The sequence below is a fragment of the Martes martes genome, assembly GCF_963455335.1.
Source record: "Martes martes genome assembly, chromosome: 8".
NCBI classification, from domain to species: Eukaryota; Metazoa; Chordata; class Mammalia; order Carnivora; family Mustelidae; genus Martes; species Martes martes.
The window spans coordinates 54,341,353-54,368,710 of record NC_137895.1 but is presented as its reverse complement, the minus strand read 5'-3'; the positions used below and the strand labels follow the sequence as shown (position 1 = coordinate 54,368,710).

The following is a 27,358-nucleotide window of genomic DNA, read 5'->3' as shown; positions in this document are numbered from 1 at the left end:
ATTGAAGTCAAGCTAAAATATGATCTGACATTTAGGTGTTAATTATTTTGAAAACATATAAGTACACGGGAAAGTTAAAAAAATGTCCACGTTTTGCTATTTTTTCTAAGAATTTATTTTCTTTAATTTGTATTTTTTTCATGAATGGAGGAAGGAAGTAATAAAACTATAGTTAAGTTAACACACTTGATAACGATTGTGTTGACAAGTTTGGAAAATTTTGGTCTTCTTGTTCATTTGTTTTCATTTAGTAAACATTTAATGTGTTCTAGCTCTATGCTAGCTAGGTACTGTGTTAGCCAGTGGGGATACAATGGTAAATTACACTTGATAGCACCCTCTTGATGTAGCCACAAAACAGACAATTCCAGGGGAAAACAACAGGTAAATGATTCAGGACACTATGAAATGAAGAAAATGAGCTTTTGTTGGACAAAAGCAGCAGTTAACATATGATGATCTGACACTGGAGTCAAGGTATAATAATCTCATCTCCTTTCCATAGTGCCTTGGAGAAACTTTAAAAGGAGGAAACACCCTCTGTGACACTGCACACCTAGCCTAAGTGAACTCTCTCAATAAACAGCACCACTAGAATTTTTACCTAGGGTTGCGTGGACCCTATAGGCAAAGAACGCCAAATACTCCTACTAAATTCCAAATAGGCGCTGGGAACAGGTAATAAAATAGTCCCTCTGGCCACGCGTTTAGCATCACCCAGTGCATTCTCTAAAGGCCATGTGGACCCTTCAAACTGGGAATATGTTTATTCGGTGCTTTGTTTCTCTGTACCCCTCATCCCTGAAGCTAAGAGGGCCCAGTTGTTTCAGCTTTCACCAGCAAGAGATGCAACCCGAGCAGAAGGTAGGATGTGAATTTATTCTCTAACGTTTGCACTTCAATTTCCTTACTTGTGGGTTATAGATAAAATTATCCGTAAGTTATCGCTTAGGAATAAGCAGCCAAGTAGAGTTAAGATTGTTTCATTCCTAAGTGTTGTGTCAGAAATAGTTTCTGGTACTTCATAAACGTTGAGTGAATAAATAGAAAGGGTTTAAAAACAAGGGTATGGGGCAGAGAAGCGCCGCGTAATTCGGATCCCCAATTTTACTTCGCCCACAGGTCAGTTTCAGGTGTCGAGATGTCGCGAGGAAGGAGCCCCGCGGCCCCGCTCCAACAAAGGGCCAGCAGCGCGTGCTTCTCAGCAAACCCCAGGCTGCAGTGCCAAGCTTACCCCGGCTTTCCTCGATTCTCCAACGCGGCCCCTGCGCTCCCGTCCCGGGCGGATTGGTGGCCTGCAAAGGGCACCGGGCGCCTTTAAATGCTAATGAGAGTCGTGCCCAACTCCGAAGCCAACTTTCCCCACCCTCTTCCCTCGCCCGCCCTTCCCTCCCGGGCCGGCGCGCCGCCTAGAAAAACTTGTGCGGGGCCATTTTTGGGGCAGTAAGATCGAGCGAGGAGCCCAAGAGCGAGCGCGCAGCCCGAGAGCTCGAGCCGCCTCCGCCGCGAGACCCCACCTCGGCCGCCGCCGCCTGCGCCGCGAGATCCGCACCGGCCTCCCCGAGAGCGAGCCCCGGCCGCCGCGACCACCAGCCGCGCTAACCGCCGACTAACCGCCACCGAGGTGCCGGAGTGAGAGCAGAGGAGGCGGCATGAGCGAGGCGGGTGAGGCCACCAGCACCACCAGCACCACCACCCTCCCGCAGGCTCCGGCGGAGGCGGCCGCCGCGGCCCCCCAGGACCCTGCGCCCAAGAGCCCGGTGGGCAGCGGCGCGTCCCAGGCCGCGGCCCCAGCGCCCGCCGCCCTCGTCGCAGGAAACCCCGGTGGGGACGCGGCCCCCGCAGCCACGGGCACCGCGGCCCCCGCCTCTTCAGCCCCCGCCGGCGGCGAAGACGCGGAGAAAAAAGTTCTCGGTGAGTCAGGCCGCGGAGGGTGGGGGCTGCTCCGAGTGGGGCCGGCGGCTGCGGGCGGCTGCGCACGTGCGGGCAGCTCCCGGCTGCATTTGCCAGCGGGGCGGCAGAGTGACAGTCGGGGTCCCCGGCGCCGGTGGCCGCAGCCCGCCCGCCCAGCAGAGGCTCCCGGGTGAGCGCGCGGCGCCCTGCGCTCTTGGCTGCCCCGTGCGCGCCTCTCCCGGTCCCGGGCCAGCAGGTTGGGGACTTCACTTTTGTCATCTAGGCGCGGGCACTGTCACACATTCCCGCAGTGGCGAATACCTCGGTCCAAAGAGGAAAGGAGCGACGGTCTGGGAGGGGGTACCCAGGGTAGGGATGGATGTGGATGTAAGGGAGGGACAGACACGTGGGACGGGGACTGTGGAGCCCTTGCTTGGGATCAGGGTGAGGTGAGGATTTCCCTCGGGGAAAAGTGGGGGAGAGGGGCACAGGGAGGGCAAGGTGGAGAGGCTTTTTGCTGAGAAGGCTCAGGTGTCTGTCCCTGATGCCCTTCCCACATGGGCACGGGAAAGACGCCATGCTTCTGGCGGCCACATGCCGGCTCGGAGGTGTTGCAATCCTCTCCGGGAAACTTGGGTCTTGGTCCCACGTCCTCCCTCTGCCCGCTGCTGCAAAGAACCATTCCGTGTTTGCCAGTTGCTTACGCGTTTTCTTCTCCCCGGACTGTGGGAATGCGCTTGGGGCAGCAGCTGAAAAAACTTCGTCGATAGGGTGGGTATGACGTTTGTTCAGAATATCCTTATCTAGGGACTTGTAACTTAGCAAAACAGATGGGAAGATGAGACGTTCGGGTTGGTGGGGCAGAGCAGTGGAAAGGGTTTGTGCGGTCATTGTTGGTTTTGTCGCTTATTCAGCCTCCTGGAGGCTGAAGGAACTCCCAGTGCAAGGCTTTAAGCAGGTGGGTGGTGAATAAACTGAAGGGTGTGTGCTTATGTCATTCACTCTCTTTTTTTAAACAGAAAAGTTAGGAGATGGTGTAGGATGCTTCAGAGCAATTTCCAGTATTTGGGGTGGGGCATGTTTGATCTCTCTGAGCCTTGCCTACCCAATTTCCTAGGAAGAAAATTGAAGGACTAAGGTGAAGGAAGTGTAATACAATTCCATGCTCCGCCCCGCCCCTTTTTCTTGTTCTTGCAGGACTTTTACTCAGTTACTGGGGGACAACATGCTAAATGTAACCTGGGTAGGTTAAGAAACAAAATTGCCCTAGTTTTGCTGGACTGAAAGTTACTCCAGTCTAGTCACTGTTGTATTGAGATATTGTTTCCAACAAGTGTTTCTTGGAACATTTCCATGCACAATGTCTGAGAGAGACAACCTTGGGGTTATCCAAAGCAGTGTTAAGGTATATTCTTAATATTCATAACTTGTTTTTGTATACAGGAACGTTTGCAGGTTTTCACTTGATCCTTGCATCCTTCTGGATCTAAACTAAACTGCTGGATTTCAGACGGAAGCAGATATCTTTAAAGATGAAAGGAACAGATAAATTAATTAATTTTGCTTAACCACCAACTGCTATTAAGCCTCTACCACATCCCAGGTGATCATTCTGGAGGTCTTTTATGTTTCCATTGTAACTCCAACTCTTAAAATGAAGAACAGCCTTCTGTATGACATTTCAACACTGTCCCTGTCCAGTGTGTTCTGCCATCTCCTCTCCTTTGCCAGGCAAACACATGGGTGCCTAAAATGTGCCAGGCACAGTGCTGACTAAAATGGAATTCTGGTTTTGGATTCTCTCATTCTAGTTCTTGCATACAGTCTTTAACTTCAGTGGATAGCCAGCCATAGGCCAGAGAAAGTAGTTTACTTGAGTGAAAGAAAACTCTCCTAATAAATATCCTGGAAGCCATATGGTCTTCCTCTGTACATGCCCCCCTCCCTGCCTTCCCTCTTTGGGTATGTGAAGTGAGTTTATGGTTATAAAGCAAGAGGTGTGCATGGATGTTGGATCCCATGATGTTGGAAATACTTGCGGAATTAGGACATTTTAAAAAACTACTTTGAGTAGTAAAAATGGCCTTCAGCCTGGATTGGAGTTAGATTTGAAAATTTCATCTTTTTTCCCATAAACATTGCCTTTCTAATCAAGATCATTCCTTTGACAGTGCTGGACATTAAATACAAAAATGAATCAAACAGTTCCTGTCTTTATATTTTTTCAGGTCATTAATTTTTGGGCAAATGAAAGGAGGCACAAAAAGCCTATTATTTGAAATAATGTGTAACTTAAAAGCATATGATTTATCAAAAATGAGCCTCTTCTGTGTACAGTTAGATCTAATACATTTTTTTTTTCTTTGACCTGTTGCTCTAATTAGAATGGCCTAAAACTGAAGATTCCAATGGTTCAATCTCTGCAGTGGAGAGATCTTTGTTACTTGGACATAGAGCTGGAGATTTCTTGTCAGTGGTGGGCTGAATGACTTTGGAGGCATAATGAGTTTTTTTTCTTTTCTTTTCTTTCTTTCTTTCTTTTTTTTTTTTTTTTTTTTTTTTTTTTACAAAGAGAGCTAAGATACTTCTTTAGGCATATCAATATAGCAAAACTGTGGACAGCATTTGCCCACAACAAAGCAAGCGCTAATTACTATTTTAGTCTTGAATTTAAAAACTGAATCCTTGGGGTGCCTGGTTGGCTCAGTGGGTTAAGCCTCTGCCTTTGGCTCAGGTCATGATCCCAGGGTCCTGGGATTGAGCCCTGCATCGGTCTCTCTGCTCAGTGGGGAGCCTGCTTCCTCCTCTCTCTGCCTGTCTCTCTGCCTACTTGTGATCTCTGTCAGATAAATAAATAAATATCTTTAAATAAAATTAAAAAAAAAAAACAAACCAAACACCGAATCCTTATTGTTTATCCTTGGAAGTTATCAACTTTGTATCTCATACAGAGGCAGCGTAGATTGTTGTTACTTTCATTCTCTACTAAACTTTTTTTTTTTTTTTAACCATACTCTTATTGTCATATTTCCTGTTTCATGGAGTCTTGATAACTGCTCTATGTATTTCCTGAACGTAGGTGTTTCCTAGACATTCTGAATTTAGCATTCACAGTTGATTCAAAGGAGTCTTCTCAAATCGTGCTTGATGGCTGACAGATGAATCTCTGAAGGACAGGTTATATGACCATAGTATTTGTTTAGATTCTGTTGAATTCTGTTGAAGTCTAGTGTTGTACAGAAGTTGTCCTCATGATGGAAAGTGGAGGCAATCAGGTTAAAGAGGGGGATTTTGTAAAAATTGCTGAGTTTGACTCTCACCAACTGCAGAGAGTAGGGTAAACAATGAAACAGAAGCCCAAATTCATCACTATGGTTTGGAAAGGCCTGTTACATCATGTCTCGGGGTGGTGAGTACAGACTGGGATTGAGACAGCATCGGTTCTATTATTACTCTTGACTCCTCTGATAGGCCCCCAGCTGGCAACTACATAAGATACTTTATATCTTTGTAGATTAGCTACAAAACAGTAGCTTTGTAGGAGCTACCAGATTCACTTACTCAAGTTTGCTTTATATGGCAAAGCTTTATATGTCAAAATGTGAAAGTGCTGTGTTGGGGTCATTGGTACTTACTTAACCTTGTTCATCCGTCTACCTTATCTTTCATTGTGACCTTCTTTTGCACTTAGAAAATTTTTTCAGCGTTGGGGCGCCTGGGTGGCTCAGTGGGTTAAAGCCTCTGCCTTCGGCTTGGGTCATGATCTCAGGGTACTGGGATCGAGCCCCTACATCGGGCTCTCTGCTCTGCGGGGAATCTGCTCCCCCCCCCCCCCCCCCCGCCTGTCTTTCTTCCTACTTGTGATCTCTCTCTGTCAAGTAAATAAATAAAATCTTAAAAAAAAAAAAAGAAAGAAAAATTTTCAGCATTAAAACTTGGATCTTAAAGTATTTTTTGTTTGTTTTTTCCTTAAATGTTTCCCAGTTTTAATTACTACAGAATTGTATAGACTTATGACCACTCTTTGTCTTATGACTTTACTGAAAAGTTTAACGAGGAAGAGAGGCTTAGTCTTCTAAAAAGTGTTTTCCTGTGATAGCTTCCTTTGCTCCATTTTCTTTTCCAAATATATTTTAGATTTAAGCCTTTAATGGTTTCCTCAGGTATGTTTAGGCTTTATATAATGCTATCAAGACCTTAGTGATATGAGCTTTATCTCTTTGTAGGTCAGATACTAATTTATCTGCTTAATCTTATTTTAGCCACCAAAGTCCTTGGCACTGTCAAATGGTTCAACGTCAGAAATGGATATGGATTTATAAATCGGTATGTGTGTATATCTCCGTACATGTTTTAAATGCGTGCTTACTTTATGGCACCAGGAGTTTATAAATCTTTACCATACTTTTTAAAAGGCTTATGTAAGTTTGTTTTGTTTTGTTTTTAACTAATGTCTGGAGTAAGTTTTAAGATTTGTAAGTACTGTCAACATGCTCATTTGTAAGCTACTGGTATTGAATATTAATTAAAATACATTTCCAGAATACTGATAAGTAACATTTTATAAAATTCAGTCATTAAAAGAAAAAAGGTGAGGGAGATAAATGAGAAACAGGAAGGGACTTAGGATAATTGGGACCGTATCCACAGCTTCACAGATGGAGAAATGGAGTCTTAGACTGGTTAAGCAACTTTCCTAAGGTCACACAACTAGTGAGTAATTGAGCTGGATCTGTAACTCAGGTCTGGCCCAAGCCCTGTGTAGAAAGTGTAGTGTTTTCTTTAAGTGATGGTAGCTTCTAACCACATAAAAACGAGAACGCAACTGTAGGCTGTTGGAAGTATGAGGATATTTTACATGATGTTGTCATTTTTCTTTGCCCCCGCCCTTAAAAAATTCCTTAATTTCTTCCTTATCTGATTTGGTGGGGTGGGGGGTGAGTTAGGGCAGGAAGAATTGGGGGGGTGCTGTTTTAGGTTTCAGTGTAAGGAGAGCCTAGTTCACAGCTGTGCCCTGTCCTTTTAACTGCCTTACTTTGCTTTACTGGGAGGGAAATCGCAGGCTCTGATTACATTCCACGTGATTTAGGACGAGATGAGAGGGAAGGGATGTTTCTGTAGAATCTGCACATTTGGATCTAAGCACTCTGGTAATATGGAGGAGTAAGACAGGTATCTTGCAGGTTTGAAAGTTTTTCACAAGGACTGATTCCAGGCATCTGAGTTAAGTTGAGAGATTAAACAAAAATTTATGTTGTCTTTTTGAAGTCATGGAATCTAAACCCATAAAAACATCTGTTCTTTTAAGTATTTCCATATACCTAGTACTTTTATTTGTGAATTTTTTGTCTCCCAACAGAAATGACACCAAAGAAGATGTATTTGTACATCAGGTAAGAGGAATAATAAATGTTACATTTGCTGTGTGAGGAGAGGGGTGTCTGTGATCTGCCCTTGTCTTTTTTCCAAAATGAAGTCCTATAAACTATTATTCTACCCTAAACTCTTACTGTGATTTTTATTTTTTTCAAGGGAGCTCATTTCCACATTTTTAAGATTGGCAGATAAACTCTTCTATCCCATGATATTAACTGTTTTTAGTTTTTATGTTTGCAGTAATATTCAAATGGAGTAATAATCAGTTAAGACCAGTTTCTAATTTTAAAGCCTTTGAGGCCTTAACAAAAATTTGTTTCCATGTTAGCATCTTATTTTGCTGACTTTGCGGTTCCTCAGTGTTTGGCTGGAACTGATCTGGCTTTTGCCTGGGTGGGTCTTGGTTAAAGCCTTTCTACCAGAGGAACTCTGACTTGAGGTAAATAAAGCACAGCGAAGCAGATGGTTAGAGTGTGTGTATCCAAGACATGAGAAAACTCCCCAATTCCCAGGATAGTCCTCACTCCTGTTAAAATGAGGCATGGTTAGCACATCTCCAGGTCAAAAGGTCCACATTCCCTTGGATTCGAAGGAAATGTAGAAAACGGGTAAAATATGGGAACCGCAGGCTTCTCTGCTACTGGTATCTTTGTCTCTCTTTACATTCCTGGCCTGGGATGCTATTTATTTCATCGTGTATCCTGGACTTGTTTTACAATGTTGGTTCAAAGAAGACATGCCTCCCCTTGTTCTTTTTATATATTTAATTTTCAGTGACTTGTCTCAAATGTGTGGGAGCTCTTAGCATATAACAGGAAGGTATAGAGCCAGGTACCAGCACATTGACCTGCAGGGCTGTCAAGTGGCTGGTTTTTTGTTTTTATATCCTTCTGTTTGGTGTTGTCGGTGGCTTTGTGGTGGGTGTGGTGACGGGAGCTGGGGATATCTAAGATTAAGCTCTCTAGTTGTGGTTTCTCTTGTTTACATTTCTGCTTGACTGGATATGTATCAGTCGTACCTAGATAAGGTGAATAGATTTTTGTTGTTGTTGAGATACAGTGACTTTTGAAGTCATAACAGACTGAAAGTGTTGCTTTTAATACCTAGAAGCTAATAAATAGACCTTTTGGGTAAAGAACTCTTGTGTCTGGTGACTGCTGTAGTAAAAGGACCTCACAAGTTTCTGTACTGGTGGCCAGCATCACTAGCCTGCAAGCATATGACCTGATTCCAGCCCCCATGAGGTTGTGTGTGAGTCACCTCGATGTGTTGAGGCCTGCCCAGTTTAACAGGAAAAAGGGAAGGAGCCGGCAGGGAGGGGCTGTTTTTGGAATGGCTGAATGTTCTAACCACGGGTGCATGTATCCTGTCCTGAGCTGCCTTTCTTCCTCTGTGGGTGAGGTCTCTGCCCTATTGGCTCATTTTTTTCCCTCCTCCCTCCTACTCGTGTAAGGGAAGGGCTGGATTACACATGCCTAATCGCTTTATAAAATAAGGTTGACCTAGTTCCACAGAAACTCCGAGCCCCTTTAACTATTTAGAGATACCAGCTAAAGAAATGGAAATTGTTCTCTCCCTTCCACTGACCTGAGATAGGGAGAAAGGGAGGTCTTTTCATAGGCAGGTGTCTCCTGCAGCATTACAGCTTCATGAACCTTTTAATGCATCATCAGGGAATATATGTGTAGGGATGAGTGAGAGATGAATGGTGTGATGGGGAAAATATTGAATAAATATCATACAGTACAGGGATATGCATTTCCACCACCCACTCCCCCTGTACTTTCCCCACCAGGCTGTATCTTTAGGTCTTCTGCTAAATCACTAACCAGGCTTGTGTTTTCTTATCCATAAAGTGGGGAGGGGTGGGGTGGCTGGGGAAGAGGCCAGATTATGAAGATCAGTAATGTTTCATTCTTGAGATAATTTTGTGTATTCCATCAGAAAATGATCTTGGCATTTTTTTTTAAGATTTTATTTATTTATTTGACAGAGAGAGATCATAAGCAGGCAGAGAGAGAGGCAGAGAGAGAGGGGGAAGCAGGCTTTCCGCTGAGCAGAGAGCTCGATGTGGGGCTCGATCCCAGGACTCTGGGATCATGACCTGAGCTGAAGGCAGAGGCTTTAACCCACTGAGCCACCCAGGCGCCCCGATCTTGGCATTTTTGATGAAAATGGCATTTTAAAATTCCTTTTTTCTATTCTTCATGATCCCTCCTCTCTTCATATGTTTTGCAGTTCCTCCTGAAGTTAGCAGTATCTCTTGTCTATAGAAACCTCTCTACCTGAAATACGTATTTGTGTGTTTCCTTAAGATTTCATCACGGCATCCCCCTCCCCCCAACTGATGGATGTTCATTCTGAATCTTAGATGCTTAATAGTTTGAGGGAACTAATAGTATCCAATATCATGATTGGGTTGTAACAGAAGTGTGTGGTAACTAAACACTCTGTTTAATCCATCTATCAAGAAAAATTTCAGAAGATAGCATGAATCCAGAAAATAATGTGGAACATAGTTTTATAATGGTTTTTGTTTGTTTTGGAGATCCAGGTTAGTGGGAGAATAATTTTAAAAGGTAATTAATAATACAAACAATAAACTTGAAAGATGAAATCTGTGACCAGTATTGATGTATACTTCATTTAGAATTTTCTCTTCTCTTGACAGACTGCCATCAAGAAGAATAACCCACGGAAATATTTGCGCAGTGTAGGCGATGGAGAGACTGTAGAGTTTGATGTGGTTGAAGGAGAGAAGGTGAGAAAATATTGTGGCTGGGTATCAGAGTGTGCAGGCCTCTGCTTTTCTTGTATAATAAATGGTGCCTCAGCTCCTTTTGAATTAACATTCCTTTGGATTTTTGACAGGAAGAAGTGACTTTTAAGTAGAAAAAAAATTTTTTTTAAAGATTTTATTTATTTGACAGACAGAGATCACAAGTAGGCAGAGGTAGGCAGAGAGAAGGGGGTGAAGCAGGTTCCCCGCTGAGCAGAGAACCCAATGCGGGGCTCGATCCCAGGACCCTGAGATCATGACCTGAGCTAAAGGCAGGGGCTTAACCTACTGAGCCACCCAGGCGCCCCTAAGTAGAAATTTTTTGATTATTGAATATCATTATAAATGTTCTTTGACTTGTTATAAAAAGGGCATTTTAATTTCTCATTTAATAAATGATGAACCCTGTTCAATTATGGAGGGAGAAGCTAATTTTTCAAAATTTAAAGGAAATATTTTGTTTTGCTACCAAATATATATTCAAGTGTAGATTAAAATTTAACTTTAATCTCTGTACCCAACATGGGCTCAAACTGACAACCCCAAGATCAAGAGTTGTATGCTTTACCAGCAGTACCAGCCAGGTACTCATAATTTTCATAGTATTCAAAATAGATAAAAGTTGCTTTGGGGAGAAAGATTTCTTTTTTATAAGTATAAAATTTCCATGCTCTGATTTATAAGCACTTCTGCACAAATAATACACATTGAAGAATGCTTTAATCCCAATAAAAGAAGATGCAAAAATTATTTTAAAGATTTATTTGAGAAAGAGTGTGCATGTGCACACCCATAGGGAGAGGGAGAAGCAGACTCCCAGCTGAGCAGGGAGCCTGATAAGGAGTTCATCCCAGGACCCTGGGATCAGATCATGACCTGAGCCAAAGGCAGACACTCAGGTGGCTGAGCCACCCCAGCACCCCAAGAAGATTCAAATTTTTTAAAAAGATTTCTTTATTTATTTGAGAGAAAGAGAGAACTTGTGCATGAACATACCTGGGGCAGGACGGAGGTGGGGGGGAGGAAAGGAATCTCAAGCAGAGACTCCCCACTGAGTCTGGAGCCGATTGTGGGGCTCGGTCTCATAACCGTGACAGCGTGTCCTGAGTCCAAATCAAGAGTCAGACTCTTGACCAACTGAGCCACTCAGGCACCCCAAAAAAGATTTAAATTTAACATAATCACTCTGTTTTCTCTTCGGCTTGGATTTTGGAAAGCCAGAAGCATCTCCGTAGACTGTGTAACAGCTTTGGTCAGATCAGGAACCATATGAGAAGCTAAAGGATCATCTTGAAATGTATCTACAGAACTTTTTTTATACAGTTACATATTTGTTTCAATATTAGTAATGTCCTTTATGCTTTGTTTTTAGTCAACAGTCTATTACAGATATCAATAAAATAATCTAGAATCAGAAAACATTTTAAAACCATATGTGGTACAACTGCCATGGTAGCTTGTGACAGCTGAATTAGAAACTGAGAGAATGACTAGTGAAGTACTGTGCAGGTGCTCTTTCCACTTACATGCACATTTTGTGATGGACATTCTTAACAGCTCTCAAACTGTTTTGCTAAAAGAGCAAAAGTTACTGCATTTAGTAGAGAAATTTAAATGATTTCTTTACCAATGTGATCCCTAGGCTGTCTTGCAAATCTAGAGTTTCAAGTCATCCACCAGCAGATGCTGACCTGTAGTGATTTCTTTTAACCCACTGAACCCTTAAAACTGTGTGTTGCCAGGTTATCTTTACCTTGTATGTTTTCAGAACATGAGGTTTTACAAATTGATGTAGAGTGTGAAATAGACTTGTTTTGAATCTCTTGTCTGAATTTTTTATATTTTTGAAGCATTATTTTATCTGTCCGTTTGAGAAGGAGAATGTTAAGTCTGTTTCAGGGATAATAAGGAGGGCTAAAGTGGCACTACATTTGTGGAAAACTATGTCTTACTAAATCAAGGACCCTTTTCTGTTGCTGCCAAGATGGGAGAAGTTTCCCTCTCAATCACTCTGTGCTGGACAGAGCCATCTGAGCCCATGAATAGCTATTCTCCTAGTGCCGCTTAGAATCATACAGGTTTCAACATTTTTCTTTTTTTCCTTTTTAAAATAAATATCTTATTTATTTGAGACACAGAGAGAGAGAGTGAGCGAGCACGAGGCAGGGGGAAGGGCAGAGAGAGAGGGAGAAGTAGACTCCTCACTCAGGGCTGGATCCCAGGACTCTGGGATAACGACCTGAGCCGAAGGCAGACACTTAACTAACTGACTGAGCCACCCAGGTGTCCGGTTTCAATATTATTCTAAGAAGATAATGTGTCAGTTATTTTCCTTTGAGGAACATTCTTCCTGGCCTGGCATTATTTCTTTTATAATCTTTTTTTTGTTATAATCGTATTATATTTACCAGTTTATATTCTTAAAGAGGTACATCCTGTCTTGAACTTAGTATAACCAAACAGGAAGGAAAAGTTGAGGTTGTGTGAGCAAAGAAACTACATTCTAATCAGTACACCAAGCACCTTGCTCACCTTTTTAATACCTGGGTGTATTTTTTTGAGGTTCTGATAGGAATTGTGAGTATGTTCTACCAGTCTTTAACATTCTGACTGTCCCAGGCTGTTTTTTTTTAGGGGTGAGGGGGACGGTGTTCAGCATCTTTTAATTTTGAGGCCATCTTTGTTTATTTTCTTACTCAGGGTGCAGAAGCAGCCAATGTGACTGGACCAGATGGAGTTCCCGTGGAAGGGAGCCGTTATGCTGCTGATCGGCGCCGTTACAGACGCGGCTACTATGGCAGGCGCCGTGGACCTCCCCGTAATGTACGTTGTCTCTCTTCTTAAATGGTGATGAAAAAAATTTTCATGTCTAAAATTAAGTGTGCATCCTTGGAGCAGATAGATGTATCTTCTCTTGGAGGCACAAAATGATTTTTTTTTTTTTGGAAGGGAAATTTTTAATGTCCAGCATTTTTCCATAGCCAAAGGTCTCTTTGGATACCTGCCATGCAGAAGTTGTATCAGTTTGTACAAATTTGGCTGCAAGTAACAGACAATTATCTTTTAACAAGAAGGCTTAATTAAGATAAACTGTGCCAGGGTTGTCAAAAGGGCTCTCTCTTTTTTTGGCTCTTTTATCTGGCCAGAACCTAGTCATGTGGCATTCACTGGCAAAGGGGAATGGGATTTCCATGATTGGTATAAACCTGTTGTTCATCTCTTGGCACTAGCACTGTTGACCTCTAAGAAAATAAGTGTTTGGTTGGCAAGGGAGAATGACTGAATAGCTTGGGAATAGGCAAAAAAACACTACTGACCACAGAAATATTAATTTGCTTTGACCAAGTAACTGTTTTATTTAGCGTAGCGTTTCCCCATTATTTTTAAGTGAAGAAGCAGTAAGTAATTCTCCAGATTTTTAGTTCTTTAGATTGGTACCAATCCAGGTGAAAGGGTTTACAACCAAGTCTGTCTGCAGCTTACCTTAGAAGGCTCTATTTAAAGTACTTTCAAGGCATCCAAAAAGAATCCCATTCATTTGTAGTCATGAGGATCCCATTAAATTTGAGTCGTTTTTGATGTTTTAAGAATTATGACGTGAGATTGGCGCTACAGAATAAAACTGAAGATGCTTTGTGAGCACTAGATTGTGGCTGTGTATATTATCCAAGAAAAGCTTTTGAAAAATCTCACCAGAATAAAATGTCTGCAGAATGAGAATGATTTATCCCCATGCTTTGGTAGGTTTAAATCTTTCTGCTTACCTTAATGCTTTCCCTCTTCATTCTGTCATCTTAACACCCTGCCCAAATTGGTTTTTATCAGACACTTGTTATTTAGTTTTCTGTTTCTGTATTTTTCTTTTTTTTTTTAATTTTATTTTACTGTTCTCTAGTTTTTTTGTTCGTTTGTTTGTTTAAGTTTTTAAATTCCAGTTAGTTAACATACAGTGCTGCATAAGTTTCAGGTGTGTAACACAGTTACTCACCACTTCGTACACCCCCAGTGCTAAAGCCGACCAGTGCCCTCCTTAATCCCCATCACCTGTTTCACCCACCCATCGCCCCCATCCTCCTCCCTAGTTCTGTTATTTTCTTACACATATTTTGCTTATCCTATTCAATTTTTAATAAAAACTTATGCAGGGGTGGGGATAGGAATGAGCTACTATAACATTTATTATATCGAGTTAACTTCATCATGTTCATCAGATTCACAGAACTCTAGTTTTGATGGCAGTTGACCCTTGGATAACAACACGTGTTTGAATTGTGTGGGTCCACTTACTGCAGACTTTTTTGGTGAATATAGTATAGTAATGTAAATATATTTCCCTTATGATTTTCTTAAAAATACTATGTTTTCCATAGCTTACTTTGCTGTAAGAATACAGTATATCATATATATATCCATATAAAGTGGGTATTAGTTGACTCTGTTATCATTAGGCTTCCAGGCAACCATAGGCCTTTAGTTAAGTTTTGGGGAAGTTGAAAGTTACACATGGGTGTTCGACTGCATGGGGTTGGCACCCCTAACCTTCACATTGTTCAAGGGCCAACTGTATTTTGATTAGTAGGTTAATTCAGAAGTAAAAATGGTAGAAAAACTTTTTAGTGAGAAATTTTTGTTTTCTTTCTTTCTTTTTTTTTTTTTTTAAGATTTTATTTATTTATTTGTCAGAGAGAGAGGGCCCAAGCAGGGGGAGTGGCAGGCAGAGGGAGAAGCAGGCTCCCTGCTGAGCAAGGAGCCAGATGTGAGGCTCGATCCCAGGACCTGGTGATCATGCCCTGAGCCGATGGCAGCGGCGGAACCGACTGAGCCACCAGGCATCCCAAGAAATTTTTCTTTAAAGACTTTTCTCCTCAGCTGGAAAGAGCATGTTTGGCAATGGCAGTGCCATTATTCTTATTTTATAAAACTCTTAATGAAAGATTTGGCTGTAATAAATAATGATTTATGCAGTCTCACACTTAACTATTTTGGTGTATATTTTCTATGCTAGTATATTTTTATATAGCTGGGCATTGTGTCTGATGCAGGTTTTACGAAGTGTAGAATGGCTTGATTTTTCTGAAATTAGACTATAGTTGAGACTTTTCCTCTTTGGGAATTTAGTCGCCCATGTGGTGGTTCTGGAGGGTTCTAAATCTTAGAGAAATGGGTCATTATTTTGTTAGTTTTTAATTTATTCATTTTTGAAAACTATAGTTAAATTTCTCTTGACTACCTTTGGCATTTGCATATCTTTATCCTTTAAGATTTGAGGTAAATTCTTTGAGGGATGTTTGGCTGTTTGTTTTTTAATATAAAACACTAGTATTTAATATGGTAGCTTAAATATGGGAAAAAATATAAGGTCTAGTTTCCTTTTTTAATAAGGCCTATATTTAGAAACTGTCTATATCTGTTACTTACTACTATAAAAGTACAATTAAAACTTTATTCCAAAACACATGAAGAGAATCATGCCATAAGTCAGTGGTTCTCAAACTTTTTGGTTTTTAGACCCATTTATATTTATATGCTTAAATGTTATGGACAGTCCCAGAGGTTTTGTTATGTGTGTTTATATGCATCAGTATTATTAGAGCAGCTATCTAAAAGATAATTAATTGATTTAAAATAAATTCATTACACATAAAGATAAATAATATTTTTAATGAAAACTGTTTTTAAATTGAGTAAGAAGCATGATGTTGCTTATATTTTTGCAAATCTCTGATATTTGGTTTAATAGAAGCCAGCTGGATTTTCATATCTCGTTCTGCATTTAGTCAGCTAAGAGGTTCTATGTCATTGTAGCTTTTTGGTGCCCCTCCACATTCCCATGAGAGAATAAGAGGGTAAGAGGCAAATAGTGTCTTAGTAGTGTTAACAAGAATGTTTGAATTCAGTGCCTGTCTCCCACTTGGGAAGGTTTTGAGATCCTGTGCACACTTTGAGAACTGCTGCGGCATGGTTAGACTCTTAGGACAAACCTATTGAGAACACCACAAAGTATTTTCTTCTTCTTGCTTTGTCCTGACTTCACCCCAGTGGATGGCAAATGTTGGGAAATACTCATTTGGCAGAGCTAATTAGTACCAACCTTGTAGTTGTTTTTTGGGGGGTGGTTGATCAACAGATAGTCACCAATTCTAATTAGACGACTGCTAAATTCATTATAGATCGCTCTTGCTTCTCTGCTGCTTGGTATTTTATCTGCACAGACCTACTTTGATCTCAGTGTTGTTTATCCCCGGTAATCCCATGATAACCTGGGTTAAATGCTTTCTGCCTGTGTAATAGAAGGGATTATTCTTTTGGGGGGGGGGATTTTTTTTTTTTTTTCTTTTGGTGATACTCATCCTAAGTGGTATTCTGTGGTTCTGTCCTTGCCGAAACTTCTTCTGAATCTCTGTTTCTTTGCTTGCTAGTACGCTGGGGAGGAGGAGGAGGAAGGGAGCGGCAGCAGTGAAGGATTTGAGCCCCCTGCCACTGACGGGCAGTTCTCTGGGGCCCGGAGTCAGCTGCGCCGCCCCCAGTATCGCCCTCAGTACCGGAGGCGATTCCCGCCTTACCACGTGGGACAGACCTTTGACCGTCGCTCACGGGTCTTTCCCCATCCCAACAGAATGCAGGTAAAATTGCACCTGGGACTTGTCTTCAGCAGTCCTCACCCCTCCGTCCTTCCTCTGCCTCCTCTTCCTCCTCCTCCTCCAACATCAGCCGCCGGGAATCAAACCTTGCTTGTGGCTTCCTGATGCTGCAGAAGCTGGGGCAAGGCCTTTAGTGTATGTTTCCAGAGCAGCCAGGCTAGTAACGGTACCGCAAGCATAACCACGGGAGCCATGCCTGTCCTTGGGCACCCTGGTGAATAGCGTGCAGTTTAAAGTAGAGACACAGATGGGTATGCATTAAGAGCTTGAACTCTGAAGTCGGCAGACCTGGATTGGAGTCTTGTCTCTGCTGTGTGAATCTGTGAGCTTTCAAGAAAACCCGTTTAATCCTCATTCATTAAATGGGGGATAATAAGGTACCTCTTCCATGGATTTATGATGATTAAATCAAGGGTGAAGATTTTAGTGCACTGCCTCAGGATAGATAAAATCTCTAAATAAATATTAATATTGTGAGATGGCGTTGATAATTAAGAAAACCTAATGTAGATGTGGAGATTGTTGATTAGGTATTGATTGTCCTTTTTTACTGAAAAATACTGATAACAGCTATTGTGAACTTGACCTATAATTAATAAACTTGTACCAATTTCACAGTCCCCAGGAAATTTGGAAGACTTAGGATAGGATATCATTTTTGCTATTACTCACTATAACGTCTTCCTCTTCGTATCCTTGTTTTTTGTTTTCTGTTTTTCCACTAAGTGTTTTGACTGAACACTGGGTTCAGTCTGTTCTTTGCTACCCATCTCCTATCCCATCACGCATGACTGTGTTCTTTCTACATTGCTTCTTGTTATTTCCCTTCCACTCTTTAACAGCTGTCCCTGACGAATGTGCTAAAAATAAACAGTAGACTTGCATATATGGAGAGATTGGGTCCATGAGGCATAGTAGGTTTCTTTAGGGCAGCACTCAGGGCTTCTAGGAAATGAGAACAGGAAGAGTCAGTGAGATTGTAATACACATTTATTTTTAGGGCATTAGTTGTACTTTCCTGAAATAATCTTTCTTAGTATTTAGCACGTCCGTATGTGTCATTTTTTTTTTAGAACATGCTGGTTCTTTTTTCTGTGTTTTTAAAATAAATCATATTTCGTCTTAGGAATTGAAGGTTCAGAGCAAAATGATTCTTCAGTGCTAGGGGGAGCAGCATTTGCACAAGCTGGCTGAAAACTAATTTTGAGAAATGTATGCTTATGCTGATAATTGCATGGAGTTGTTTTAACTTGAGCTGAATCTCTCATCCATTCCATATATGACATAAAGACTGTACTTAGATTCCTTCAACATCTTTTCCTTAACAGTCTTTCTAATACAGATCTGCTTAAGGCAATCAACAGCATCAGATGAAAATCCCTAAAACTCTTCCATATAGCTAGGCTACCTCTAGGCTGTTAGTATAATGGCTTAAAAGTGTAGAGAGATCTGTAGGATGTTAAAATTCTTGAGGTCAGATAGAAAAGTGTTTGCAAACATTTTCTACTACATAAATACTGAAATTTATTGGACACAATGGGGAAAAATGATAATATACAGGACAATAGTGTTTCCCTTATGTACAAAGGACATGTATAGCATGATATATCAGTGACCAAATGACTTCTGTTTTTTTAAAGATAATATTCTAGCTTGATTTTAATTTAATTTGCACTTGGAAGTTAAGTAGAACCGGTTACTGAGCGAAGAGTAGCTATTTGTGGTCTTTGAGAAAAGAAGTGTATGAGGAAAGGGTGTATAAATTATTTGGCATTGACCAGGTGACAGATGTTTGAAATCAGTACTCATTCAGTGTTCCCTGTAGCTTTATAAAATTGGCAGTGGTTTCCATATTTTTTACTGGTGGTGTTACAAATGAAGAGATTTGAGTATTTTTAAAAACTGGCAACTTTTACCTAAGGTTGCGTGGGTAAGAAGTTGTAGAGCTTGATTTAAACTCAGTTTCTGCTGATGCTCTTCCCATCTTACCATTCTAGTAAATTCTAATCCTTCATACATGTTAATTGCTGCTTCTGTCTGCTTTTTGTGAATCAAAGTTCCTGGGGGAGCAGCTTGGCTTGTTTAGAGCACTAAAGGGAGGCTTGTGTGGTTAGGACAGCTGTGAGGGAGGCTGCAAGGGGTGGGAGGTGAGATTAGGGTAGTATTTTAGAGCAGCTCCAGCCTGCCTGGTAGACTGGTAAGGACTGCTGACCTGCTGTAGATGTGACAAAAAGCCAGTAAAGGGATATAAACAGGGAAGACACATATTTAAGAGCTCATGGGACTATTTGTGGAAGCTAGACCACAGGAGGCGGGAGTGGAAGTAGGGAGACCAGCTGCTATAATCTCCCTGTGCAGAGCTGGTCACGGCATGGATAGGAATGCTAGTAGTGGAGGTGTGCTAAGTGGCCAGATTTAGAAAATGTTTTAAACCCAGAAGTGACGGCATTTGATAATGGAGTGAATGTGTGTTGTGAGGAGTAAAGGATACCTCTGTGGCTTTTTTTTTTTTTGTGGCTTTTGATTTAAACAAATAGAGTAAGACTGAAGAAAGATCAGGTTTGGGGGAAAGGTAGAATTTATCTAGAGATCTCCCCCTACCATCCCTCCTCCATATTAATTTTCCTTGGAGATGTGAAGTAGGCAGAAAAGTAAAGCACAGTCAAGAGGGATAACGTGACTTAAGTTAGGAAGGTGTCATTTTAGATTAGGTGTTTGTCAAAGCCTTGGGCTCATAAATGAAGGGAGGGAATGAGTCTTTCAGGTACTGGGAAAGGCTGGGATCGGCAGGGACAGAGGCTTAAGGGAGTCCAGGGGTTGTGGGGGGACTAGGTAGAACTTCAGAGTCATAAGGACTTATTAAAAGGCCTGGCCTGGGATGGTATTAACTATCAAATGAGTGTTGGTTGAAAATTGATCCTTGGACTGAGTCCTGGGGCACACTGACAATGCAAGACAAGGAAGATGAAGAACCAGATAGGGAAAACATATTTCAAGGAGGAAATGCTGTGTTAAATGCTGTTAAGCATAGGAGGTTGGGCTGAGAATTGATTACTGGGTTTGGTAACTTGGAGGTTAGTGGTCTGGTAAGAGCAAAAGTCTGGTTAGAATGAATTGAAGAGTGCAGAGGCTGAGGAAGAAAAGGTATTAGATTCTCCCTTGAGGTTTCTGTGGCGGTAGCGTTAATGGTTTTCTTTTATGTGTGTGTCTGTAGAGGAACTCAAGTGGGGCAGTAGCTGGAGGAGGATATGGGATCACGGCAAGGTTTTGTTTGCTTTTTGTTTTGACATTTAGTGAATTCTTTCCTGGCCTCACTAACCCTTCCCTCCCCAACAACTTACTCCTAAAGCCATTATAGAGGGGCAAGTCAAATGTGCTTTACATTCACACACACCCCCCCCCCCCATGTATAGATGTGCAGCTCATACTGTGTATGTATCGGTATATATTACCATGTGTGTGTCCCTTGTTTCTGTCTACAGAGATGGCCTGAAAACTACTGAGACTCCTTAATAACACTGAGCGTACCTGATCCCTGTTTTTTCATTTCTAAATACCATGCTCCAATAAAAAGAAGCTCTCTTGGAGAAATGGCTGATTTCAGAGCTGGGCCAGAGAAAGTACAATATGAGCCCGGAACATCTTGTTGTGCCAAAAAGCAAGAAAGTACTCAAAGAATGTTGGAGACATGTCAGAGGGACATGAGCCAGCTTGAAAGGCTTCCCATTGGCCAGTAATGATAGTAACAGATATAACTCATTGAATAAAATAGAAAACCATGAGCCTATACAGATATAAATACATAAATGAATATATTGAGGATTTGATGAGGAGGGAAATACTTACGGACTTTGAAAGTACTTATCCAAATCCTCATTAAGGACAAAGAGAGAAAGAGTAAATTTACCGCGAAGTAGCCTTGGCAGATACGACCTTAACTACTTCTGAAAGTGAACATTGTCAGTAACGGTACAAATTGAAACCATATGGCATCCAGCAGGATGCAGTGAGAAGAATGCTGTGTGACTTCTATGGCTTCTCTGCTAAAGATGCACAAGCTAAATTATGAGGAAACACCAAACAGCCCCATATTGAATAAAATAACTGGCCTGTAATCTTTGAAAGTGTCAAGGTCATGAAAACCAAGTAAAAATGGAAGAATGGTTCCAGGCAAAGAGACAGCTAAATTCATTGCATGTTCTGTGTGGGTCTTTTTTGCTGTCAGGGACATTATTGGAACAACTGGTGAGGCTTGAATGGGGCCTGGGGATTAGGTTCTGTCCTTCCAACTTTTTTGTAAGTTTGTGATTATTTTTTTAAGCATTGCCAAGTATGGGTGCTATTTTCAGCCTGTTTTGTGTGCCTGGATAAAATGAGAGTGTAGAGAGGAGGGAAAATTATACAGTGAAGGGGAGGAGGGATAGCGAGTCAGAGTGTTGGAGGTAAGAGAGGAGTTGGCTTTGGACCTGAGCATAGACCAGTCACCCAGGGTTAGGAGAGGAGAAAATTACAGCAAACGCAGGTATGTGGGCAGATTGGAGAATGAAAGAATGTGGGAATTCTTTGCCGGCTGCTTCTCTTTTCTTAGTGAAATATGGAGCAGGAAGGGTTGTTAGTGTGGAGGAAAAGAAAGTTGAGATGTGGCCGTATTATAAAGAATTCCGGAGATGTCTCTTGGGCTTTCTTACTAGTTTTTAGTCATTCCTTTCTCTGGGAGTTCTACAGTAAATGAATTTTATACCCCCAACCTAAAATAAATTTACCATCAAGAAAGTGTAATTTTATTATTTTTTAAAGGGTATACTTAAATAACACAAAGAGATGAAAGGAGGAAATTAGAGGTGAAGATATAGTTAAGAGGTGTGGGAAACCCTTTGAATATAGAAACCATGAATGGTTGAAGGGATACCCTCTTCATGGAATCAGTGGGTCTGAATTGAAAAATGGAAAAGATTATCATAGGTCGAATGTGGCGTATCACTGTATTTCCTTTTATAATGTAGGGGTTTTTTTTGTAAGAGATGAATGGGACACTTCAAATGTTAAGTTAGTATTATAAAGTAAGGTGATCTGTGATAGGCAAAGGACTGTTCTAGTGGAAGTAAGTTTTTCTTTGCTATCATTCATGAAGATCTAAATCAGTAAACAGTTCACTGGTAAAGTTGATGGTTCTTGGCTTTATAATGAAGCCTCTTTTTACCTAAAAAAAATTCCGAATTAACTGTGGGCTCTATGTCTCTTCTATCTGGTAGTATGACATTCATTTTCAGCTCTCACTGCCTTCTTGTAGGCTGGTGAGATTGGAGAGATGAAGGAGGGAGTCCCAGAGGGGGCACAGCTTCAGGGACCGGTTCATCGAAATCCAACTTACCGCCCGAGATACCGGAGGTATGTAACGTTTTTCACTAATGACCAATTGAAGCACTTGTGAGTACAGTGGATGAGAGTGTTGTGGTCTGTTTTATGGATCTCTTATGTATTTAGAAGAGGTGGCTGCATCCTGAGTTTTGGGGGACCTCTGCAATAAGCTTTCAGATGGCTATGGGACATTTCCCCCCAACCTAACAAAGTATTTAGGTGTCTCTGTACCAAATATTATTTGTATTTGTTAACCTTCATCGCTTCTTGGCCTTTTTGTTAAGATCAAGTGTATTTGTTAACTTTCATATGGTATGAATTAATACTTAATTTTTTATTTAATGAAATAAGCAGTAAATTAATTGATGGGTGATTACTGGTAGAGCTACAAATGGAGGAAGGAGTGCGTGCCAGGAAAGTATTTGGGATGTTGAATTCGGATAACCAAGGCAGTGTTAGGTATTCAGTCAGGCTACAGATCAGATTGTGTTTAAATTCCCATCTTGCTGGCAATTAGGACCCGTGTCTCCTTTCGAGATTCCTGGACACTTCAGACTTATACCAGGTCTCTTAAGATGGAGATTTAAGAATATTTTACAATTTTTAAAAGTACCAATGAATCTAAGATAATGGTACCTGGTGTATAGTAAGCCCTCAGTAAGCACAAGACATTGTTACTACCAGTGATATTTATATTAGTGAAGGAGTAGGTTGTTTGTGCTTTATTGTTTGTGAAGACTGAGTTGGGCTAGACTCCCTAAGATCCTTGTAAAGCTCTTTATATCAGAAGCCTTCCTGTTCCTCTCCCTGGTCCTTGATGTGAGTGAAAAAAGTGGACCTTCACTCCTGATCAACATTTACACCATCTTGAGGTTTGGCAGTATGGGTTTATTGAAAGGAGAGTAAGTCTGTCATTTTGGGATAGGATTTGTACCACTGTGTGTCCTTTTTCCTCGTAAGATTCATTCCAGTTTTAGACATAATCACTCCTTATGATTAATTACTAAGGACTTTCAAAAATAAGAGACTTCATGGAGGTGTCTTAAAGAAAACAGAAAGGAGACAGTGGTAATGTTGGCTCCAGCTATGTTGGTCCCTGGCTGTGTGTGATCTTGTGAAAATTACATTTGGCCTTTGTCAGCCTATAAAAAGCAGCATTCTTTAGGGTTCAACCAAATACTTGCCCTCTCTACACTACTCTTGGTTTTCTCACCATAAATCCAGTTTCCATAATTGTCATTGAAATGAAATATTTAACACCAAATCATCCTGCCCAGGCTCTGGCACATGGTCATATGAGTTTTCCCCCACGTGTAATCCCCGTAGCCCCCACTAAAGTGTTCAAGGAGGGCAGATACCAGACACCACTTTTCTTTATAAATCTTCCTGTCCTCGGGGCCTCGCCAGTGCCTGGCGGGGTCCTGGTATGTGTCCAGTGTAGCTTTGGTCACTACAAATCGGTATTCAGAGGAAAAGGGAAAATAGTGGAAAAATCAGGTTTTTTTTCACAGAAATCTCGATTCTGTTTGCTGCATTAGCCTGTGTGTAATTCTTGCAATAAATACTGATTTGTTGACTTAATCTTAGTTTAATCTTAAAAAATAAAGATTGTACTCAGGGCCCCCTGTTCTTTGCACCTGTGCTCTTTTCCTTTCGTGTTCTCTGCTCTAGAGGCCCTCCTCGGCCCCGACCTGCCCCAGCTGTTGGCGAGGCTGAAGACAAGGAGAACCAACAAGCAGCCAATGGGCCAAACCAGCCATCTGTTCGCCGTGGATACCGACGCCCGTACAACTACCGGCGTCGCCCCCGTCCTCCTAATGCTCCTTCCCAAGATGGCAAAGAGGTAGATTGAGACAGCCGGAAGGGGTGGTGCCAGATCATCCTTAATCATGCCAGACTCTATTTAGTCTTCCAGCCCAACAGTGGTTTCATAACCTGGTAACTGATGATTAGCATTTTTTATAAAATGTTATTTCTAATAACATTTATAGGAATTTCATATCCAGCACTCTATATTTCATATAGATGATAATATATTTTTAATATATAATATTTTGCTTAAGATCTATATCTGTGTAATATATATTATGGAGAGAGAATGGCCTGTACATAACACAAATGAAATATTTGAATTCAGCTAATTAACATTCTCTGAAAGAATTATGCATACTAATGGAGATTCAGAATTAGCATGTTTAGGGCTCTCTGAACAAAGGACAGCATTTAGAGAGGAGCCTCTCTAAGCACGGATTGAAAATAGTTGGGTATCAGGGACTTTTTGTTGTGGACAGTGGTGGTGCTCTGTTGTCATTTATGGGCCTTTCTTCTGTGGTACTGGTTTTTGACTCCTACTTAAGAATAGTTAATTTTGCGTGGTGATTTACCCTCATAAGCAGCAAGCTGCCAACTTTTGAGACCTTTTAGTCTTAAACTTTGTCATTGGACAAATTGTCCAATTGTCATGTGGACCAATTCATTCCTGACCTGTCGTTTGTTTCGTGTTTGAGACCAAGGCAGGCGAAGCGCCGTCTGAGAACCCCGCTCCAGCTACCGAGCAGAGAAGTGCTGAGTGACACCAGGCTCCCCAAGCACCTTCACCATCACCAGGTAGGAGCCCCCAGGCTTCTGGCCTGGACCGGCTCTGTGGCTCCTCTGGGCCCACCTTTCGTCTCCTTGAGGGTTCTGGAGAAAGAGGAGCTGTAGTGGTTAAATACGGGATTTGACCTTAATTTGCTAGGCCCTTGGGGGCGTTAACGTTCTGACAGTTAGTGAGAGTATATATATATATATATATTTTTTTTTTAAGGCAATTTTTAATATTAATGCCTCTTAAGAAAACTTTGGAAGTTTTACCTTTGTGACACCTACTGGCCAGTTTGAACGAGGTTGATCTGCAGAATAAACGTAGAGTGTTTCTTTCTTCCCTTTGATAACCAACAGAATTTATTTTGAGGCATGCAGTAGACTGTGTGAGGACCAGGGGGTTTCTGTACTCAGTGCAGGATCTCCTACGCATTTGCTGGACGCTACCGAGTGGTTTGTTTATCCTCTACCTTGGCAGTGTCTGCCGCTGATAAAACAGGGTGCCAGCTAGACTACGGTTCTGTCGAGATTTAACGAGAGAACAGGTACGAAAGGCTTGAACAGGGCGTGGTGAAGCACAGCCTCTGGGTGAAGGTCAGCTTGTGTCTTTATCCTCATCTTCTGCTTTCCTGTTTTCCTGGTGAAGACCTCGGAAACTTTATGTAGCGAGAAATAGAACTGGAAAGACTGACCCAATTGTGAAGCCCCTCTTAAAGGAATTTAGAAGCCACAATAGTAGTTCTCATTCTGGGTTTTTTGCCTGATAACTCCTGGGACTTAAATTTTTGAGCATTTCTTGGTTGTTGCCCTTTTCATTAAATAAAGGATTAGTTTTTAGTTAGAAGAGATTGTTAAACTCGTAACCTTGTGTCAGGTAGACATTTGTTATGCTGGGTATGTTGTATTTTATCTCTGGCTTTTGTGGACAGTGTATCAGAATTAAGGTCCCTATTTAAATTTGCTTGCATTAACTGACTTAGAACTGTGTTTCCATCATTTGGCGGCATACTTCTACTTAGTAACATTATTTCTAGGTCTTCTAAGGAAATAATCCAAAATATAGGGAAACAAATATTTCTACTACCTGTAACCTAACCTTGGGAAAGGGCTCAGTTTGGGGGTGTATTTATATTAGGAAATACTGTGCAGCCACTAAAATGATTATGAAGAATTGGTGATACTGTAATATCATTTATTTGAAAAGGCTTCATGATGGTAATTTTCTCTTAAATAATTTTATAAAATTATTACTACGACGTACTGAATGTTCTGGTTTATAAAAATTTTTGTTAAATGTATACTTTACAAATCTATAAATCCAAGGATAGATTCCGTTTAGAGCTTCTGAAACACTGTTTTTTGAATTACATTTTGCCTTTTTATTCTTGAACTCTTGGTCATTTTGTCACTCTTGGTTTTAATTTTTTTCCAGGTGACCTAAAGAATTAATGACCATTAAAAAAAATAAAGCAGAAAGCAGAACATGACTTTAACCAACACCAAAGAAACATCCAAGCAATAATGTGGAAGACTAATAACCAAGATGTGGACATTAGAATGTTTACTATTATTCTTTATGAAACAGACAACTGCAAAAGGAAAACGTCAGCCAATTTTTCTAGCAAGCTGAGATCCCGGGAATGCCTGCACGAAAGACAAGAGAGCAACCTCCCCAGTTTCAGCAACCACTAGGTTTATATTTTTTTCCTGGTTTTTACTGTTTTGGTAATATGAATTGAAAGAAGAAATATTAATACCACATGGGGAGAACCCCAACCAAAGGAATCTGAAATATATAGTAAATGCTTTTTTTTCCTTTTTTGTTCATTTTGGATGCTGGTGCTAAACTTCCAAGTGTCGTGATTTAAAAAGAAATTTTTATGCCCTTCTTATTTATTTCTAGGATGAGGGGAGGATAACATTTTTGCTTTCTTATGTGACTCTTTAAAAATGTGCAGTATGAAGTTCCTCAAAAATAAAATTTTTACCCTTGAAAGGAAAAAGGTGTATGACTGGAGCATGCTTTCCTATCTTAGCATTTGTTTTGTCTTTTCACACTACTTCAATCACATGATAGTAAACTCAGAACCAAACGTAAAGGTGCATGAATGCTATTTGATAAATGGAGGCATACGAGCTGGAGACCATGGGATTCCTCTTGGAAGGTACAGCTGGGAAGGAACACGTTCTTGTCTGAGTTCGGCAATAGGCATGCTTCATTCTATATCTCTTGCGTAATCTTCGTTGAGATGACATGATGGCATTCAGATTAACAGTTTTCTTTATATAAAGGAAGAAGTTTGGAGTTCTTACCTTCTTCAGCGTCCGGCCTGAGGTGTTCAGCACTTCAACACCAGCTGCCGTGTTGTACATTTACATGTTGTATGTTTACATCTTGCAGAAAAGAGGAAGGGGCCCCCTTTCCAACCACGCCAGGAATTTCTTCCCCCAGCAAAGATGGTGCCCTTGAGTTGAGAAATGTTACAGTATGTGCCAATGCTATGTGGTTACTTCTCAGATACACTGCACCTTTCACATTTATTTATCCTTTAAATCAGGTACATGTTGAGCCCTAGGTTTGTGCCAAGCATTATTCTGGTGACGAGGTGGGAAAAAACCAACAAAAGACTCTAGTCCCACTGAGATTACATTTTAGTAAGTGAATATTGAGAATAAATAAACATGTAAACAAATGTGAAATTTAATATCAGATACCAATAGATATGAT

General features: G+C 41.1%; 1 protein-coding gene across 2 annotated transcripts; it reads left to right on the top strand.

Moving 5' to 3' along the window:
• Window positions 1-1,507: 1,507 nt before the first annotated feature.
• On the top strand, window positions 1,508-27,358 carry YBX3 (Y-box binding protein 3). 2 transcript variants are annotated; one of them, XM_080811291.1, is made up of 10 exons: window positions 1,508-1,914; window positions 6,156-6,219; window positions 7,253-7,286; window positions 9,941-10,030; window positions 12,749-12,871; window positions 16,468-16,671; window positions 21,980-22,077; window positions 23,719-23,890; window positions 24,555-24,654; window positions 26,063-27,358. In XM_080811291.1, the coding sequence occupies exons 1-9, from the start codon at window positions 1,653-1,655 to the stop codon at window positions 24,618-24,620; spliced, it is 1,113 nt and encodes a 370-aa protein (XP_080667417.1). In that variant the 5' UTR covers window positions 1,508-1,652; the 3' UTR covers window positions 24,621-24,654; window positions 26,063-27,358. The 2 variants fall into 2 exon arrangements, with proteins under 2 accessions (XP_080667417.1, XP_080667418.1); XM_080811292.1 differs by lacking the exon at window positions 16,468-16,671.

Excerpts from the sequence above, each read along its gene's own strand:
- YBX3 (XM_080811291.1), top strand. The coding sequence starts at position 1,653 with ATGAGCGAGGCGGGTGAGGCCACCAGCACCACCAGCACCACCACCCTC. Across the intron at positions 10,031-12,748 it reads ATGTGGTTGAAGGAGAGAAG|GGTGCAGAAGCAGCCAATGT; the intron begins GTGAGAAAATAT and ends TTTCTTACTCAG. Across the intron at positions 22,078-23,718 it reads TACCGCCCGAGATACCGGAG|AGGCCCTCCTCGGCCCCGAC; the intron begins GTATGTAACGTT and ends TCTCTGCTCTAG.